The sequence below is a fragment of the Galeopterus variegatus genome, unplaced genomic scaffold (genome assembly GCF_000696425.1).
Source record: "Galeopterus variegatus unplaced genomic scaffold, G_variegatus-3.0.2 Scaffold1252, whole genome shotgun sequence".
NCBI classification, from domain to species: Eukaryota; Metazoa; Chordata; class Mammalia; order Dermoptera; family Cynocephalidae; genus Galeopterus; species Galeopterus variegatus.
The window spans coordinates 8565-25673 of NW_007727363.1; the positions used below are offsets into that span (position 1 = coordinate 8565).

Below are 17109 nucleotides of genomic sequence, written 5' to 3' on the forward strand. Positions count from 1 at the left end.
AAAAAAAAACTTTGAAAGTATTTGTAATTCAATTAAGTAAGCTCTTCTAGAATCTCAATTCTATAAACACAAATATGTGGAAGTCAGGTAGGATATAAAACATGATGTCTTTTAGAAAGCACCTGTCTTGAGTCCTGCTTAGACAGGAATGTGATTTCTAAAGTGTATTGAACAAAATAGACTTCTTTTTCTAAGAGAATGGGTAATAAGACTTTACAAATAAAATAACCCATGAGGATTTAGAAGAGAATCAGCTGACAATTACATGAAATATGACATATTGGTGGCAAATCTACAGAACAAGTATCTTAAGCACAACCACCATTAAAAGAAAAAATAACCTCAGGATTTGAGAGGGCAGTTCACAGTCAGCAGATGTAGTCCACCCACAAAGGAACTAGTGTGGAAAATCAACGTGGTGTTTATTTTTCTCGGTATTAGAATCGTTTTTATACTTAGAAGATAATCTGAAGAATGGGTCACAGACTTTGATGTTTTTCGTACCAACGATTTAAATTTACAGCTCAGCTTGATTTTACTTTTCATGTGCCCATTTCAGTCTACAGGTTCTTCTCATGTTAAACAAATAGATTCAATGAAGTCCCTGTTGACCATTACAAAAAGAGACTCAAGTGTTCTCATCCAGGCTAGATACATTAACTTAAACCATAATTGAGGTTTATATTTATGCTGGATAAGTTCCTCAGGGCAGACCCATGACAATGTAATTGACAGACCTTCTACTGAGTAATGTCAGTGGACCAGGTTTCTATTTATCTATAGAGATTTCAGGATCAGATTATGGCTTAAACATGACTGCTTAAAAGCAAATAAAAAACAAATAATTTTCAAAGCTCATCAATTAATAATCCCTAATGGATAGGGAAAAAAATACCTATCACACAGATTATTGCTGTGTTACTTACATTTATAGTAACTTCTGATAAAAATCAATAAAGTAAATTAAGCAACATGACTCATACTTCATAAAAAACTACAACTATTCTATGTCTTCAGGTCATTATAAACAAAAAGGATGTAATCTTCTCATTTACGACATTATCAATATACAAATATACCAGTTAACAGCAAGGTCTGGAGGTGGAGTACTGGTGTTCAAATCTTGGCTCTATCACTTATTATCTATGTAACCTTGGGCAAGACACTTAACCTGTCTATGGCTCAGCAATCTCATCAGAAAATGGGGAGAATGACAGTGATGGTGATGACACCTACACCTTATTGTTGTGATGATGAAATGACATAAAGTATGCAAAACACTTGGACATAATTATATATATGTTGCTTCAAAATGTAGTAAAATAAGCTAACCAAGCAACTACTGAATTTCGGTTTCTTAAAATAAGAAACTCTGGTGAACATTTGGAAGAAATAAGAAAATTGGAATATTGCCAACCAATCAACACTAAATAAAAGATGAGTTACGTAACAAGTATTAGACGTCTATTAATTAAATGGTATCTGGAAGATTTGGAGCGTGAATCAGAATATTCAAGATCTCTGATTACTTTTCCATTTTTATACAGAGATGCTTTCATTAAATTACTTGATAAGTGACCATCACAACATGAAATCTTGACCATAAAGGAATGCTGCAAATCAAGGCCCAAATCCCAAGTTATCAACTTGTGAAAATGGAACAGCTTGAAACCCTGAGTATCGCAACAGCAAACTTGATTAAATTATTCCCTAGGTGTAGGAGCTAGACAGCCACCGATTGTCCCTCCACATGTCCACTGTTTTAATTCTCAACAAGCTTGCTTTGACCAAATCACTTGTTATCTAATTCATACTAATTTTCCACAAGGTCTTCTCTACAGCTGGTGTATATTACTTTCATTATCCTAATTAGCTATTAATTATGCATTTCTCGCAATATATAAAATGTACATGCACTCTTGCAAGAACTGTATTTGACAGATATTCACACTTATTTAACTTTAACAGCTCCACCTAAGGACCAAAGCTGTAATATCTAAAATGTCTAAAAGTGACTAATTAAGTATTTGAGAGGGGAAAAAGTAGATTTAAAAATTTTTTTTAATTTGGATGGGCATGTGCTATCTATATTAAAAATAATGAAGATTTTATGCCACATTTTTATGGACAATTACATAAAATACAGCATCCACAAGCATGCAAATTAGCACATGCTTGAGATTATACAAAGTCTGACTTCTTATTTAACTTTCATGGAAGTCTGTATTTCTGGCCAACTTTAGAGCAGAACCGTAGGCCCATGTTCTCTATTGTGTTTATGTACTGGAGGAATTTAAAGGGTGGGGCGAAAATATTTATAAAATGTTAAATGAAAAATGATGACTATGCATAAACATTTGACTGTATCTATTCATGGGTCTACTGTGTACAAGAAGGCTCTGGGGATACAAAACTGAGTCAGTGCCTGTCACAGTCTATAACGCAAAATATTTATAAAATGTTAAATGAAAAATGATGACGATGCATAAACATTTGACTGTATCTATTCATGGGTCAACTGTGTACAAGAAGGCTCTGGGGATACAAAACTGAGTCAGTGCCTGTCACAGTCTATAACGCAGGAGTCCACACAGATAGTGTGGGGGATGTGTGTTCTGATATATGCACGCACAAGCACAGAGGAAAGAGGGCCACCTAATCTACACTTGAGAGGGACTGGAGCGGCTCCTACATAGAAGGATTTTAAGAAAGGCCTATGATCAGATTTGTGTTTTAGAAATGCCTCCCTACTGCCAACGTGGGATTGCGGAGGGAGAAGGTGAGACCAAGGTATATATTGGTGCCAGAACCAGCACCATCACTAATTAATAATAAGAGTAATTATAGTTACTTTGTCTAGTAAGCTTGGTTCAGGTGACAGAGAACTGTCAAACACCTGGCACTATGACTTCCTGAGAAAAGACAACACTCTGAAGACAGAAGCCCTTCCCATTATACCAATAGAACACACTCAGATTTTCCCTTATAGAAGGCTTTAAATAGCATTGAGAACACAGCATCCATAAATTTATTAAATATTTACTGAGTTTCTGCCTTATATAATTAGTTGTATTAGCTCTAAAAAGAATATGGGAATATAAATATGCAAAAGATAATATCTTGCCTCAAAAACCTTGTAATCTAACAAAGAATTAACATGTTCTAATAATCAAACACTTCTAGAATACCATAATATCAGTACATATATATAGTTTGCTTGCACCTAGATTTTCAGCAGAAATGTGTGCATATATGGATCAGTCCATATCATTCCGTGGTTCAAAAAATAACTTCTGGGCCGAGCCCATGGCGCACTCGGGAGAGTGCAGCTCAGCGACTCCACCGTGGGTTCAGATCCTATATAGGAATGGCCAGTGCGCTCACTGGCTGAGCACGGTCCTTTTCTTGAAATTATTATGGAAAAAGATCGGATTTAGAAGTCAGCTAAAAGATTATATAACAAAATTAATTCCCTGTGTTACAGAGATTCAAAATTCAGACATTTAAGAAATCAAGGGAAAGAAAAGAATAATCTACGATGTAGGTAAGCAGTTTGATTTCTTGATTTTAACACAACATACTAAGGCCACTGAACTCACTGGATCTCAGAATACCTATGGAGACAGGCATTCCTTGTCTGGAGTCTAAGCTAGATATTTCTAGCTTTATTGAAAATGCTCCAGAAAGACAGGGAATCTTGTTGCATCATTTGTTACTCCAGTGTAGCACCCCTCTTTTCTTCCCAAATGTTAGTGAATGTTTTGATGCACAGATTCCATCAAATCAACCAAGAAATATGATCAATCAAAAACTTAAGAGAAGTCTTACTACGATGGCGGCTCTAACATATCTTAAACTGTTGCAAATTGTTGTTTGGGTTTCCCTAACTCAAAACAGCCTTGAAATCATCCCTTGTCACCAATAGCCTCCACATTGCTAAATCCGGTGGTCAGTTCTTAGCCCTCATCTTCTCTGATCAAGGAGCCGCACTGAAAACGGGGTCACGCCTCCCTTCCCCTCCTCTTCCGCTTTATTCACATCACTTCCAGGATGCCACAGAATTGCTAAATCCAGTGGTCAGTTCTTAGCCCTCATCTTCTCTGATCAAGGAGCCGCACTGAAAATGGGGTCACGCCTCCCTTCCCCTCCTCTTCCGCTTTATTCACATCACTTCCAGGATGCCACAGTCATGGTTTTCTTTCTCTCTTACCGATTGGTCCCTCTCATCTCCCCTGAGGGCCTCGTCTTCTCTCCACCCTCTGCATGTTGTAGTGCCCTAGAGTGCAGATTCCGGGCCGCTTCTCCTGATCTCAGCCATCTCAAATGGCTTTAAACATCATCCACATGCCAAAGCTGTATCAAGTTGTATTTCCAGTTCTGTACCTCTCCCCAACTCCACATGAGTATACACACATGCTTAACTGATATTTACACTTGGAGGTAAAATAGGTCTCTCCGGCTCAGCAGGCCCACAACTAAACCCCAGAATTTCCCACCCCAAAGTTGTTTCTCTTACAATATTCTGTCTCAATTGATAAAAACGACATTCTTTTCATTGCTCAAGCTAAAGACTCGGGAGTCATCTTGGAGCCTCTCTTTCTGTAATGCCAGACATCGCATCTGTCAGCAAATGGTACAGGATCTTTTTTCACCCACTTCTCACTGTGTCCACAGCCACCACCTTTGTTGGAGATGTCTCTCCACTGGGTAATTACAGTAGCCTTTTTCCCATGTGTCAACCCTTGGTCCCCTACTCTCTACTCTCAATGTAGAAGCTAGAGTGTTCCTTTTCATGCCTACGTCAGATCATGTAACTTCTCAGTCAAAGCTCTACCAGAGATCCCCATTTCGCTCAGAGAAAAAGCCACAGGTCCTACATGATCTTACTCTTTTCCTGCTATTCTCACACTCCGTGGTTCACTTCATTTTAGCCACCCTTGCCTCCCCACTGTTCCTTAAAATAACCAATCACCTTCTTGTCTTGAGGCCTTCTTACCAAGCTCTTCTCACTGGAACGCTCTTCTGCTAGATCAAGGTTCTCAAATATGGTTCCCAAGCCAGCAGCATCAGCATCACCCAGGAACTCTGTAGAAATACAACTTCTCAGGCTTCACTGCAGACCTACTTAATACGGAACTCTAGATGCGGCCCAGCAGAAGCGTGTGAAGAAGCCCTCAGGTGCACACTCAAGTTGAGAACCCCTGCCCGAGAGGTCTTCCTGAGCAACCTCGTCACTTCCTTCAAGTCTCTGCTCAGATGTCACCTTCTGAATGAAGCCTCATCTGACCACCCTATTTAAAACTGCACCCTTCACTCCTTCTCCAGCACTTCACTCTTTCCTGTATCCTGCCTTCCTTTTTCCTTTCTTCATCACACATATCTTCTTCTAAAATACTATAGAATTTATGTTTTTATTATGTTATTATTAATCTCATACCACTAGACTATCAGCTCTGTGAGGGTAGTAAGCTTTTTCTGTTTCATTCATGGATATACACAAATGTCTTAGAATCTGAGACAATGTTGATATTCAATAACTATCTAATGAATTAACTGAGTGACTGGCCCACTAGACTATCAGCTCTGTGAGGGTAGTAAGCTTTTTCTGTTTCATTCATGGATATACACAAATATCTTAGAATCTGAGACAATGTTGATATTCAATAACTATCTAATGAATTAACTGAGTGACTGGAGAAGTGGGGTTTAATTGGTATGGCCAATGGGGACAACTGTACAAGTAAAGCATGCCCAACTAGCAGGCAGGGAGTCCTCTGACAGTTAGGGGTTGTGGGCCTGAGTACATAATTAACAAGTGCCACCCCATTTCATTGTACAGGCTAAGGTAAAATGCATGTGTTTATAATGCTGATACTGGACATGTTTTATGGAACACAGGAATGATTCAAGTATCCTGATCACTGTTCATCTTCTTTTCTGCTAATATTGGGAAGATAGAACAGTTTTCAGGTATTTTCAGATAGTAGTAGAAGCATAGCAGTGTTAATGTTTCCTAATGCCTGGGGCCACCACCCCAGTGGAGGTGGAAAAGTGTACTTATATAGTCCCAAACCTTCCTAAGTTACAGCTAGAACTCCTTGACAGAACTCAAGGTTGGGGCAGCTGCTTGTGTGGTTCTTACATTCTCCCTGGGTTTGTTGCAAATGAGAAGATTGGAATAACCTTTTGCCTTTCTAAGTTTTAAAAGTGTCCCAGACAAAAGCAAGGTAACTCAGAAAGGGAAAAAAGATATTGGAGGAAACAGTCACTTCTTTTAAGTCCCAGCTATGTACCAATCCCAGCACTAAGTGCTATTGTTTAACATTCACACTACGGCTCAAAGTCAACAGCTACATCCTGCTACCGTCAAAACCATGGTAATACAACAACACACAGAAACCTCTGCTAAATTGTAATTTCTACTACAAATTTATTCTGAAGAAGGTGTACAGTTTTATGATCCCTTATCCATAGAAACAATGCCAAGAAACATAGGACTAAATAAACCAGATCAATTTGCTATTTTTTTACACATTCAACACAATGTGTTTCTTTGTGAATGTTTAATGTTGGCCCTTTTATTGCCTTTAGAACAGCCTCAATATCTGTCTCTAAAATTGACTAAGGTAAGTAAAACCACATCTACAAAGGATTAAAAAAGAGGACCTCTTTAATTCCTACTATATAATGATGGTTACATTAATATAATTCGATAGTTTTGGCTCTGAACTGTCTAATAGCTTTATTCAAGTACAATAAAAACTGTTAGGGGAAATGAGAAAATAGCATGGGGATTATTTCTCTTAGCATTTAATAGTGTATTGGAGTCCTGATGCTTGTTTGCATTTGCGTGGAATAAGTATCTAAGGGAAAATTAAGTTCTAAGCTGAGGCTCCTATTTGAAATCCCAGAAAGGGCTCCTGGGAATAGTTTGGCTTTTTGTGACAATAGATTTCCTGATGAAGTACACCATTCCCTAATGAAAAAGGCCTGGCACTGCTTTATATGATAAAATTCGACCAATGTGAGGAGCATGATGATCAGTTTGGGAATGAGTGTTTTAATAAAAGAAACATGAAATTGTCTGTGCTTTGGCAGGACATACCCCAAACCATCATGAGAGCTGTCATCCTGGCCTGCAGATGAGCCCCACCATGCTACAACTGGGCAAGTTCTCACTGACATCACTGACAAAGCTGGCACAAAGACAAAGACATAATCCAAAAGCAGTCATGTTGGATTCTGCTTCATTGGAGTCATATGAAAAACAAACCAAATTCCCTGCCTCCCCCAACCCGCCCCCCAAAACCTACCATGGAATAGCTAAAACTCAGTAGAGCTACTCAATATGTCCATTTCTAGGCAAGTGGATAAACAGGGATAAGAAAGTAGCAATTTTAGAAAGAAGAAGGCAAATCTTTAAAAATAATGATGTGGTCAAATGAAATAAATGTGAAGTTTAGATGATGAAAAAGGTGGACTTTGAATTATTCATGTTGAGATTGGGACTTTAACTGGAATAATAAGTCACAGTTCAGGAGGGGATAACATCTTGCTTTTAAGTGCATTTTATAAAAAGATATTAGTGCACCCCCTACAACCACAACCAGCCCAGCAATGACCACTGAGCCCCCACCAGAAGCACCCCAGGCTCTTGAGCTGGGATGGCAGGGGACTGATGGCCTCAGCCACGCCCCCCCCCCGCCCCCCGCTGATGAAAAAGGTGGACTTTGAATTATTCATGTTGAGATTGGGACTTTAACTGGAATAATAAGTCACAGTTCAGGAGGGGATAACATCTTGCTTTTAAGTGCATTTTATAAAAAGATATTAGTGCACCCCCTACAACCACAACCAGCCCAGCAATGACCACTGAGCCCCCACCAGAAGCACCCCAGGCTCTTGAGCTGGGATGGCAGGGGACTGATGGCCTCAGCCACGCCCCCCCCCGCCCCCCGCCGACATCTGCAACCAGCCCAGAGACAACCACCAAGCCACTGCTGGAAGCCCCCTGTTCTCCCCTGCTGGAATGAGGGAGGTTCCATTGGCCTTGACCAAGCCCCCTCCCTTCCTGCTCCTCCCATGCTATTTCCCTCCTCCTGCCTGTTTCCCCTTTCCCCTCAACTGCTCCACATCTTAGAATGTAAAAAAAGATAATATTAATAAATTTAACAACAAAAAGATATCAATGCAATAGGTTTGACTGCATTGACATTACTGAAGTTTACAGATTCATTAACATGAAATAGTTTACATTACCCGCATGAATGCCTGATGTGTCCTACAGTTAGCCGCCCTGCTTGACACTTGCATGCTTCCTGTAATCACGTCAGAAGTTCCATTAGAAGAAAAGTAAAATCTTGAGGGAGACTCTGCCTTTCTGCTCACATCCAGACTCATGTTATAAAACAAAACTGCAAAAATGTAGAGAGAATTCTAATTAATATAATTATCTAAATGCATTTATTTTATTATTTTTGAAGTGATAAAAGAGTTATATAGAATGATGTAAATATCTTAAATCCCCTTCATCAAATAGCTTTAAAACTAACCTGAAATATAAAAGAGGAAACAATTAAAAAATATAAACTACAAAAATTGTTTTTATGAATAAATTTTAAAAAGATTTACAAACTTCTCTCTGGTTTTCTATTATTAACAATTTGTTTTGTTATTTGTATAAGTCTTCTATCTGTAAAAGTTTTAAACTACAATATCAAAATTATTACTACTAATAAATGTCCTAAATAAAATTTCAGATTTCTTTGTAGTCCTTTTGTCCCTAGAACACCTAAGGAAGGATAGGCAAAGTACTGGGCTCAAATGTCACTTAGAATAAATAACTCTATTTTGTGTAGTTACATGACTAATTTCATGTATAGTTAGATTCATTTATTTCTGTTTGTTTCTGTTTTCAGGGCTTGCTAATTTTTTTATTTAATTTTTTTATATAAAGCAAACCTATACAAGTCAGACGTATATATATGATTTACTCAAAAATTTCTACTTTCCAATCCTATGCCCTGATTATTCATCTTCCATCTGTTTTTACTGGATTCTGGTAAAAAAAAAAATCAATAAATATTCTAGCAGTTTGGCAGGGTTTATTTCAAATATGACATAGTAAACACTCGCTTGCTCAAAAAGATCATGAAATAAGCAAAAAAGAAGGAATATATAAAATGCAACCAAAAAAAATTCCAAACCAGATCTTAGCCAAAAAGTCAGAGCCATTTCCTGAATCTAAATGGGTTTTTTGCAAACTAGGTAAATCTAATAGTCTGCTGAGGTGTCACTCATTATATAAGAGCAATAATTCATTTGTGATATTTTAAAGAATATATATAATTCCTAAAGTGTTCATGTATATTGTAAAAGTAACACTTCTGGAAAGATTTTAGCTATTTATTTCAAGAAAACATAAGTATAAAACCTATATTACTCTTACACATTGCAAATAAATCTTTCAACCATCCTTTTATTTAGAAAATAAATAATAAAGTCCAAATCAATTGACTTCAAAATTACAATAACTGAGATTCAATACCTCGGAGAAAGCTGCAATTGAAACAGCCATCTACAAATTCATCATCCTGAGTTTAGACAAAAAGTAAATGAAAAGGGGATGAATAGAAATCCACTCTCAGTCAAAGGTAAAATGTCTCGGTTTTATTAAACATGCTTACCAGGTGAATTATTCCTCCCAAGGAGGCATTTTATGACAATTATAAAGCATGTTTCTGTAATAAGGCTGTGGTTATTTATGAGTTTCATATATTTATTTTCCACCATTTTTTAAAATATCTGGTCACAATGGAATTTATAGTATGAGAAACACAGATTTTACACAGAGGGAAACAGCCCTATCTATTCAGTGTGTATCTTTTAGATAATCCATCAGCTTGTCTGTGTTCATGTGTAATTCACTCTGGGTCACACTCTCAGACTGCCACTTCTCCAATCAATAACCAGATGAAGACTCTGCCCACTCTCCTATCACTGCAGCTCTGACCAGGACTTCTCCAGAGCACTATCAAAAGTTAGTCTGATCTAAAGAAGAGACACCAGGCTCATTCTGTACATCTCGTTACAAGCTAAATTCGACTGAGTCCTCTGTTACATATCCATAGTTTGGTTCAGTAAGTATTTGTGGCCCTTCATAATGCTTAGATGACAGCAGCCTGCTGGATCATGAGTATGATCAACTCTTGATAGGCCTTGGGGGGATCATGAACTTTGTGAATTATTTGCTTCTCTCCAACAATGGACTAGTTTCACTAGTAGTTACTCTAATATTAGCTTAAATATAACATAATTAGGAATATTAATCTGCTAGCAAAAACGTAATACTTACAAAGTCAAATACATGTGATTTGGGATTAACCACAATTTTGGACGAGTCATATCAATGTTACTTTCTCCAGAACAGATAATTGAGAGTTACTTCTGTGTAGGGAAATGGGCACAGATCTCAGGATCTGATAGTCGCAGTAAATTATTAAGAGGTGTGTATTATTAACAGAAATTAAATCAGGTTCTAGACTCCCGATAACCTTCTTCAATTATTCAAATAGGGTGGAATATGAAGAAAAGAATCTTTTCCCTCTCAGGCCGTCCAGCCTTAAGCCAGCTGCAGGTCTTAAGGAGCTCAGTAAAGCAGAGGAGCTGTGGTGATGTTCTTTCTATTCTAAAGAGATTTCACAGGTTAAGGTCAGTGGTTTACCTTAAACTGATATAGCAAGATATACTCTGTTTCTCGCCATAACCTCTAAATAACTACAGCCTTCTAATGTGCCCCACTCATTGGTTAGAGCAACTTGAGGATCTGGAAGAAAGGGAAGAAAGGTGCGTATCAGGTGGCTGCTCTTTCCTTCTCTACAACAGACTCCCATGGTGAAAAACAGTGAGGGCTCAAAAATATGATCATGAGATCAATGGGTGAACTGCACACTCCACCAGGCATTAATTCTGTAGGGCACACTTACCAATATAACCCGAAACCTCTTTGCCTTTATATGAGAAACAGAGTGTTAGATCCATGCATACAGAAGGCAATCCACTTTCAATACAGTCAAATTTTGTTCTATTTACTGACTCAGGGTGGCTTAAAGATGCTTCAACAATCACTACAGGTCTTGTCCTAAGAAGGAAATAAAATTAGCAACATTAATTGCACAACTATTTTTCCTGAAATTAACAATAGCATTTACTTTGTCAGTTTCCCCAAGTAATTGCACAAATCTGCTTATTAATAGTATTTGCATACATACTCAATTACATTTCCATGCATGGATCAAGAGAAATTTTCATTTAAATGTCTAAAAATATTGACTTTGATGATTTGTTTAATTATACCTATGTAAGGTGGGAAAAATACCCTAAAGTTCAAAAACTAAATTTCAGAATACCAAAAAGAGCATTATGAAGTCACTACCCATGCTGATTTTAAAAACTGTCTGCCATTATTTACAATTAAGCCCCAGTGTCATTAAGCAGTGAAATGTATCAACCCTACCTTAGCAACACAGCCGAATCAGACCGAAAAGCACCGACTGCTACATCTGGAGGATAAAAAACAACACAGATTAACGATCATCATCAGTCAAAGAGAATTTCTTTTCAGCCATAAATACTTAACTACATATTACCTTTTGGCTATATCAAAAGACTATTTACAGAAAATTAATTAGAAAAGATATTCTAACATCTTAAGATTCTTTCCACATTTGTCTGAATCTATTCATTTACAACATTTGTCCTTTTACCATATAACAAACTTTATGATATAAACTAATGATATAAAGATAAACTTACTAAAACGAAATTTGATTTTGGGACTAGAAATGTTCACTCAAATTTCCTTTTAAAACTAAAAAAAATTCTTCTTTCTTTTCCTTATTATACATTTGATTTTCATGGATATTTTTCATTTTTTCCAAAACAAGGAATATAACATTAAGCAACGAACAGTAGAAAGCTAAGAAATTACTTGATCATTTTTAGGACATCCTTAAATTCAAGAGACCTTTATAAATGAAGAAAAAAAATCATCAGTAAATCGAAGTCTTCCATACCAATTCTACATACTTCAGCATTCACAATACAACTTATTCCAATTTATAAAATATGGTAAATTTTATACTCACCTACGTATCCATTATTATCTGCATCAATTTGTCCTGATATAGACTGTCCAAACATACTTAATGATCTACTGATTTGAAGTCCTTCAATTCTCTGAAAAACAGTAAGTTGAGTGGAAAGCAGTTTTTGAACACCTTTCCCAGAGAAACAAGGACTTAGCTAAAGAGACCTCCCACGCATGCCCTGGCCCATTTACTAACAAATTCATTTAAGTCAAATACTCCTAAGAGAAACAAAATTTTCCAGTTTGAAATGAGCAGTTGGCATCTATTTTGTGACTGAAACAAACAAAATTACTTCCTTTACTTTGTGAGCAAAAGGAAAATTATGCAGTGAACATTTCTTAAAACATCCTGACTCCCTCTCCTGAAGTCTTTTTGCAGGCTCTGCATTTACTTCCTTGACCAACATGAATACCTAAACAAGTAATTTGGAAAATAAAATGTCTATAATCACTTAGCGGAGCCTACTAGTCAGGCTTCTGATGAAAACCAAATTATTTAGCCAGATTGCTTCCTAGCATTTAACAAGGACAACACAAGTCAGAGTTGTGATTCCTACTCTATCTAATTTCATGTCCAGATACTATATATATCAAGCTGCTATGCATAGTAAGAAAAATCAGTATTTTTTACTAGACAAATACAAATCTTTCATGTTAAATACAGAGAACCACTTGCCCATTGCTACCTAGCCAAAAATAACAGTACTACCTGTTTCCATAAAGATATCTTTCAGAAAAAACTTTTCTTTTCTGCATGTGAATGTGGTTTTTTCTTTTCTTTTTTTTTTTTTTTTCCGTGTCCGGCAATGGATCGCAACCCTCAGTGTCGCCCCCACGCCTCGCTCAGCCAGTGAGCGGGAACCGGTCTGGATGTGGGATCCGAACCCTCGGGCGTGAGCGCCACCGTGCTTCCCAAGCGGCGCCCTATCCAGTGCGCCACCGGGCCGGCCCGAATGTGGTTTTTTCTTTTCTTTTTTTTTTTTTTTTGTCTTTTTTTCCGTGTCCGGCAATGGATCGCAACCCTCAGTGTCGCCCCCACGCCTCGCTCAGCCAGTGAGCGGGAACCGGTCTGTATGTGGGATCCGAACCCTCGGGCGTGAGCGCCACCACGCTTCCCAAGCGGCGCACTATCCAGTGCGCCACCGGGCCGGCCCGAATGTGGTTTTTTCTATGCACTGAAATGCCCTGATTTTTCGAAATATAAAAGTGAAGTCAGAGGTACATCATGTAACTTTAAAGTGTTATCTGTCATCTTACTACTCAACTCTGAAAGAAACACAGAGTATCATATGCATGTTTGATCTCCCTGTGCAATCTTCATGAAATATGGGGCTTTAGCCACAAGGCAAGACATAGTGACTCAAATCCAAGTGGGCTTATTTGGAATGGTGTGGATATTATCTCAGAACACAAATTTGATGAAATGCAGAGAGAAATCTTTAACAGACTAAAAACAAGTTAGAGTGAAAGTGAACTATAACTCCTACTCATGAAAAAAAAATGGTTTAAAGAGTTATTAATACTTTAAAAAGAGGATCTACTATTATTATCAGGAAATAGTGAAATAAAATGTTAAGTTTTAAGAAAAATAAGTCTACATAAACACTGGAAATTTTAAGGATGCTTTTACCACCAATGCTTCTTTTGAAAATGGAATAGTATCTTGCCTGTGAAAAGGTTGATGAGATCCCATCTACTCGGCCATTGTAAATATAAATAGCGCCTCGTAAATCATCTTCTTGTGGAGCTCCAATAGCAACATCTGTGAGAGGATTTATATAGTAGAAAATAAATTATTGATACAAAGAATGCAACTTTGAAAACTAATCTCATGACCCTTAATTCATATCACATAATATAAGAAAACTCTCTTATTAAAAAAAACCCTAACACTCTTCTCATTAGACAGAAAAACATATTAGCATCATGATAATACACAGGACTGCACAGAATAGTTTGTGCATGAAAGAAAGCACAGTGACTGGGTCTGAGAGGCACTCTAACAGAATGGTTAAGATGGGGCTCTACAGCCAGACCACTGAGGTCTGACCCCAGCTCTGCCACTGTGCCCAGCTGTGCTAGGCTGGGCTCATTTCTTCATCTATGTTTCAGTTCCCTCACCTATAGAATGGGATCATAATAAAAACCACCCTCAGCATAAAAGGACATAACTCATAAAGTGCTTAGAGCAGCATCTGGCAGGTAATAAATTTTTATAATCTATGAATTAATTATAACCACAGGAATCTTTATTTTGAGCTTCTAGGCTTTACTTTGTTTGCAAAATGACTTATTAATTTTTATTCCAATGAAAGTGACTGAGGTACTTGTTAGGGATATCTGTATACACACACACACACACAGGATTTCAGAAAATGGATTTGTTCTGTAAAATAATAGCTGCATCATCTTTATGGCTTTATTGAAATTCACATCAGATTATGATACCAGGAGAAAAAAATTTTTGATTAACTGACATAAGAAAACCCAAGAGTAAAACAGAAACTATGACCTGACACAGTTGCTTAATTGCTGTAAATACATAGCACAAAGAAGATGAGGCCCAGGATGAGATTAAAATATGAACAGGTCATCTTTGGTGAAGAAAAGGGGAAATGCAGTTTAGACAGAGGAAAAAGCCTGTGCAAAGGCAGCAGAGCAAAAGGCTGATGTGAAGAATGGCAGTCGGTTTGAAAGAGCCGCAGCCAGATTTCTGCACATTAAATACATACGGGAACATAGCAGGAGGAGTTGGAAGGAAGAGAAAAAAAGGAGGCGGAGAAGAGGATGGTGGTGAAGGGAAAGGGTGGGGGAGACGTTTCACATAGCCATCAAAGAGAAGAGCAGTTAGCAATTTCATTAATCAGGGCTGGGTGTATACGTCTACCATTGTGGCTAATCCCTAGTAACCAGAATTCTATAGCTTGATTCTCGATAATAACACATGAACAAATAACAAGCCTGATGTTAGAGTTTGATGTGTTGTCCCCCCTCAAAGCTCATGTGGAAATCTGATCCCCAATGGGGCAGTGTTGGAAACTGATTGAGTCATGGGGGCGGATCCCTCATGAATGGATTCATGCTCTCCCTGGGGGAGGGGGAGTAGTGAGTGAGTTCTCGCTCCATTAGTTCCCACAGGAGTGGGTTGTTTATTTCATTTATTTATTTATTTATTTTTGGTGTGTAAGGCCCAATTTCTTTTTTTTTTTTTATTGGTTATGGATATTCATGTGATACAAAGCTGACTGCCACCCCTCATGCCCATGATGTAAGGGCCAGATTCATACTGGAAGCTGGTTGTTTAAAGGACACTGGCAACTTCCCTCTCTCTCTCTCTCTTGCTTCCTTCTCACCATGTGATCTGCTTGTACCTGCCAGGCTGCCCTGCCACTTTCTGCCATGTATAGAAGCAGCCTGAGGCCTGTACCAGATGCAGCTGTCCCAGAATAGTAAGCCAAATAAAACTCTTTTCTTGATAAGTTACCCAGGCATTCTGTTATAGCAACACAAAAGCAGACTAACACACCTGGGTTATGAAGTAGCTGATATACAGAAATTCTTACAGTATTAGTTACAAGCACTAGTGATCTGAATTAAGGCAAATGTAACACCAAGGTCAAGAGTTTGGATCTCCATACTGGCCAGCTGCCAAAAAAAATTTTTTTAATAATTAAAAATAAATAAAAGCAAATATCTTAAAACAATATGGATGAGCCCTTTCAATAAAAACATAAAAAAGCCCCAAATCAAATTTTTTAGTATGCAGAGGACATTTGGGTACAATTCAATCTTTGGCTATCTTATATGTATAGATCCAAACTCTTTCTCTGTAGAATTACACTTGGATCCATTACTAATATATGAAAGTTTTAGCTATCATTGTAGAAACAAGGAAAATACATTTGAAGTATATATAATAAATAATAAATTGTTTTTCCATGCCTATACAACTCAATTTGGGACACAATATACAAACACTTGTGATATTTGACTACTATTTTTACTTTTCATCTGAATATTCATTCATTTCATTCTGTCAGTATAAATCACAATAATTATCATTAGTATAATCATAATAACCTTACATCACCCAACACTTACAGAGCGTTTACAATACAGGCACTGTGCTAGGGGCTTTATGCGTATTTACTCGTGTACTCTCACAACAACCAATCAAATAAATACTGTGCTCCTTATAGCTTCATGTATGATCCCATTTATAATTCACAACATATTTAAATTTAGTAGTTCCATTAACACGTCAGTGAATGTTTATAACACCACGTATCTTTTCCACTTGGTCCAGTTTTAATTTTATTTTCTATTTTGCCCATGGGTAGACATTTTCTACATTTTCGATATTAGCAAGATCACACTGATTTGGAAGTAGAGTCAGTGTGTTCTAGTTCTTTGCTCCCACCATGTCTGCCTGGGTGAGACAACAGGGCATCTCCTGATGCTCACTTTCCAAATGAGGAAACTGAGACACAGAGTGTATAATTTGCTCAAGGTCACGGGTCCAGGCTGTGGTGCAGCGGGGATTTAAACCCTGCCATCTGGCTCCAGAGCCTGTGCTCTTCATCACCACCCTCTATAAAACCATTAACAGAGGTTATACTCAACGTTTTCCCCTCCTAGCAACTGCTCCTGCTCTGTGTCAAAGAAGTGCTCACCTAATGATTCGATAATATACCAATATTTCATGTAAAATAATATTACAACTTACAATTTATAATTGTAGAACCTTATGATTCTGCTCTAAAAATATTTAAACATATAGTCTAGAAGTCAGATAATAAGGCATGTCTGCCTGGGTGAGACAACAGGGCATCTCCTGATGCTCACTTTCCAAATGAGGAAACTGACACACAGAGTGTATAATTTGCTCAAGGTCACGGGGCCAGGCTGTGGTGCAGCGGGGATTTAAACCCTGCCATCTGGCTCCAGAGCCTGTGCTCTTC

The 17109-nt window shown here is 37.7% G+C and overlaps 1 protein-coding gene across 1 annotated transcript in view; it reads right to left on the reverse strand.

Annotated features, from left to right (window-relative positions):
- Nucleotides 1–17109, reverse strand: part of LOC103592980 (integrin alpha-4-like) — a 65335-nt gene that overhangs the window by 5546 nt on the left and 42680 nt on the right. Inside the window, exons 9-13 of the mRNA XM_008575886.1 lie at nt 13816–13910; nt 12147–12237; nt 11516–11561; nt 10986–11140; nt 8260–8414 (exon numbers count right to left, since the gene is read on the reverse strand). Of these exons, the coding sequence (XP_008574108.1) occupies nt 8260–8414; nt 10986–11140; nt 11516–11561; nt 12147–12237; nt 13816–13910 (542 nt within the window). The remainder of the gene's footprint in view (nt 1–8259; nt 8415–10985; nt 11141–11515; nt 11562–12146; nt 12238–13815; nt 13911–17109) is intronic.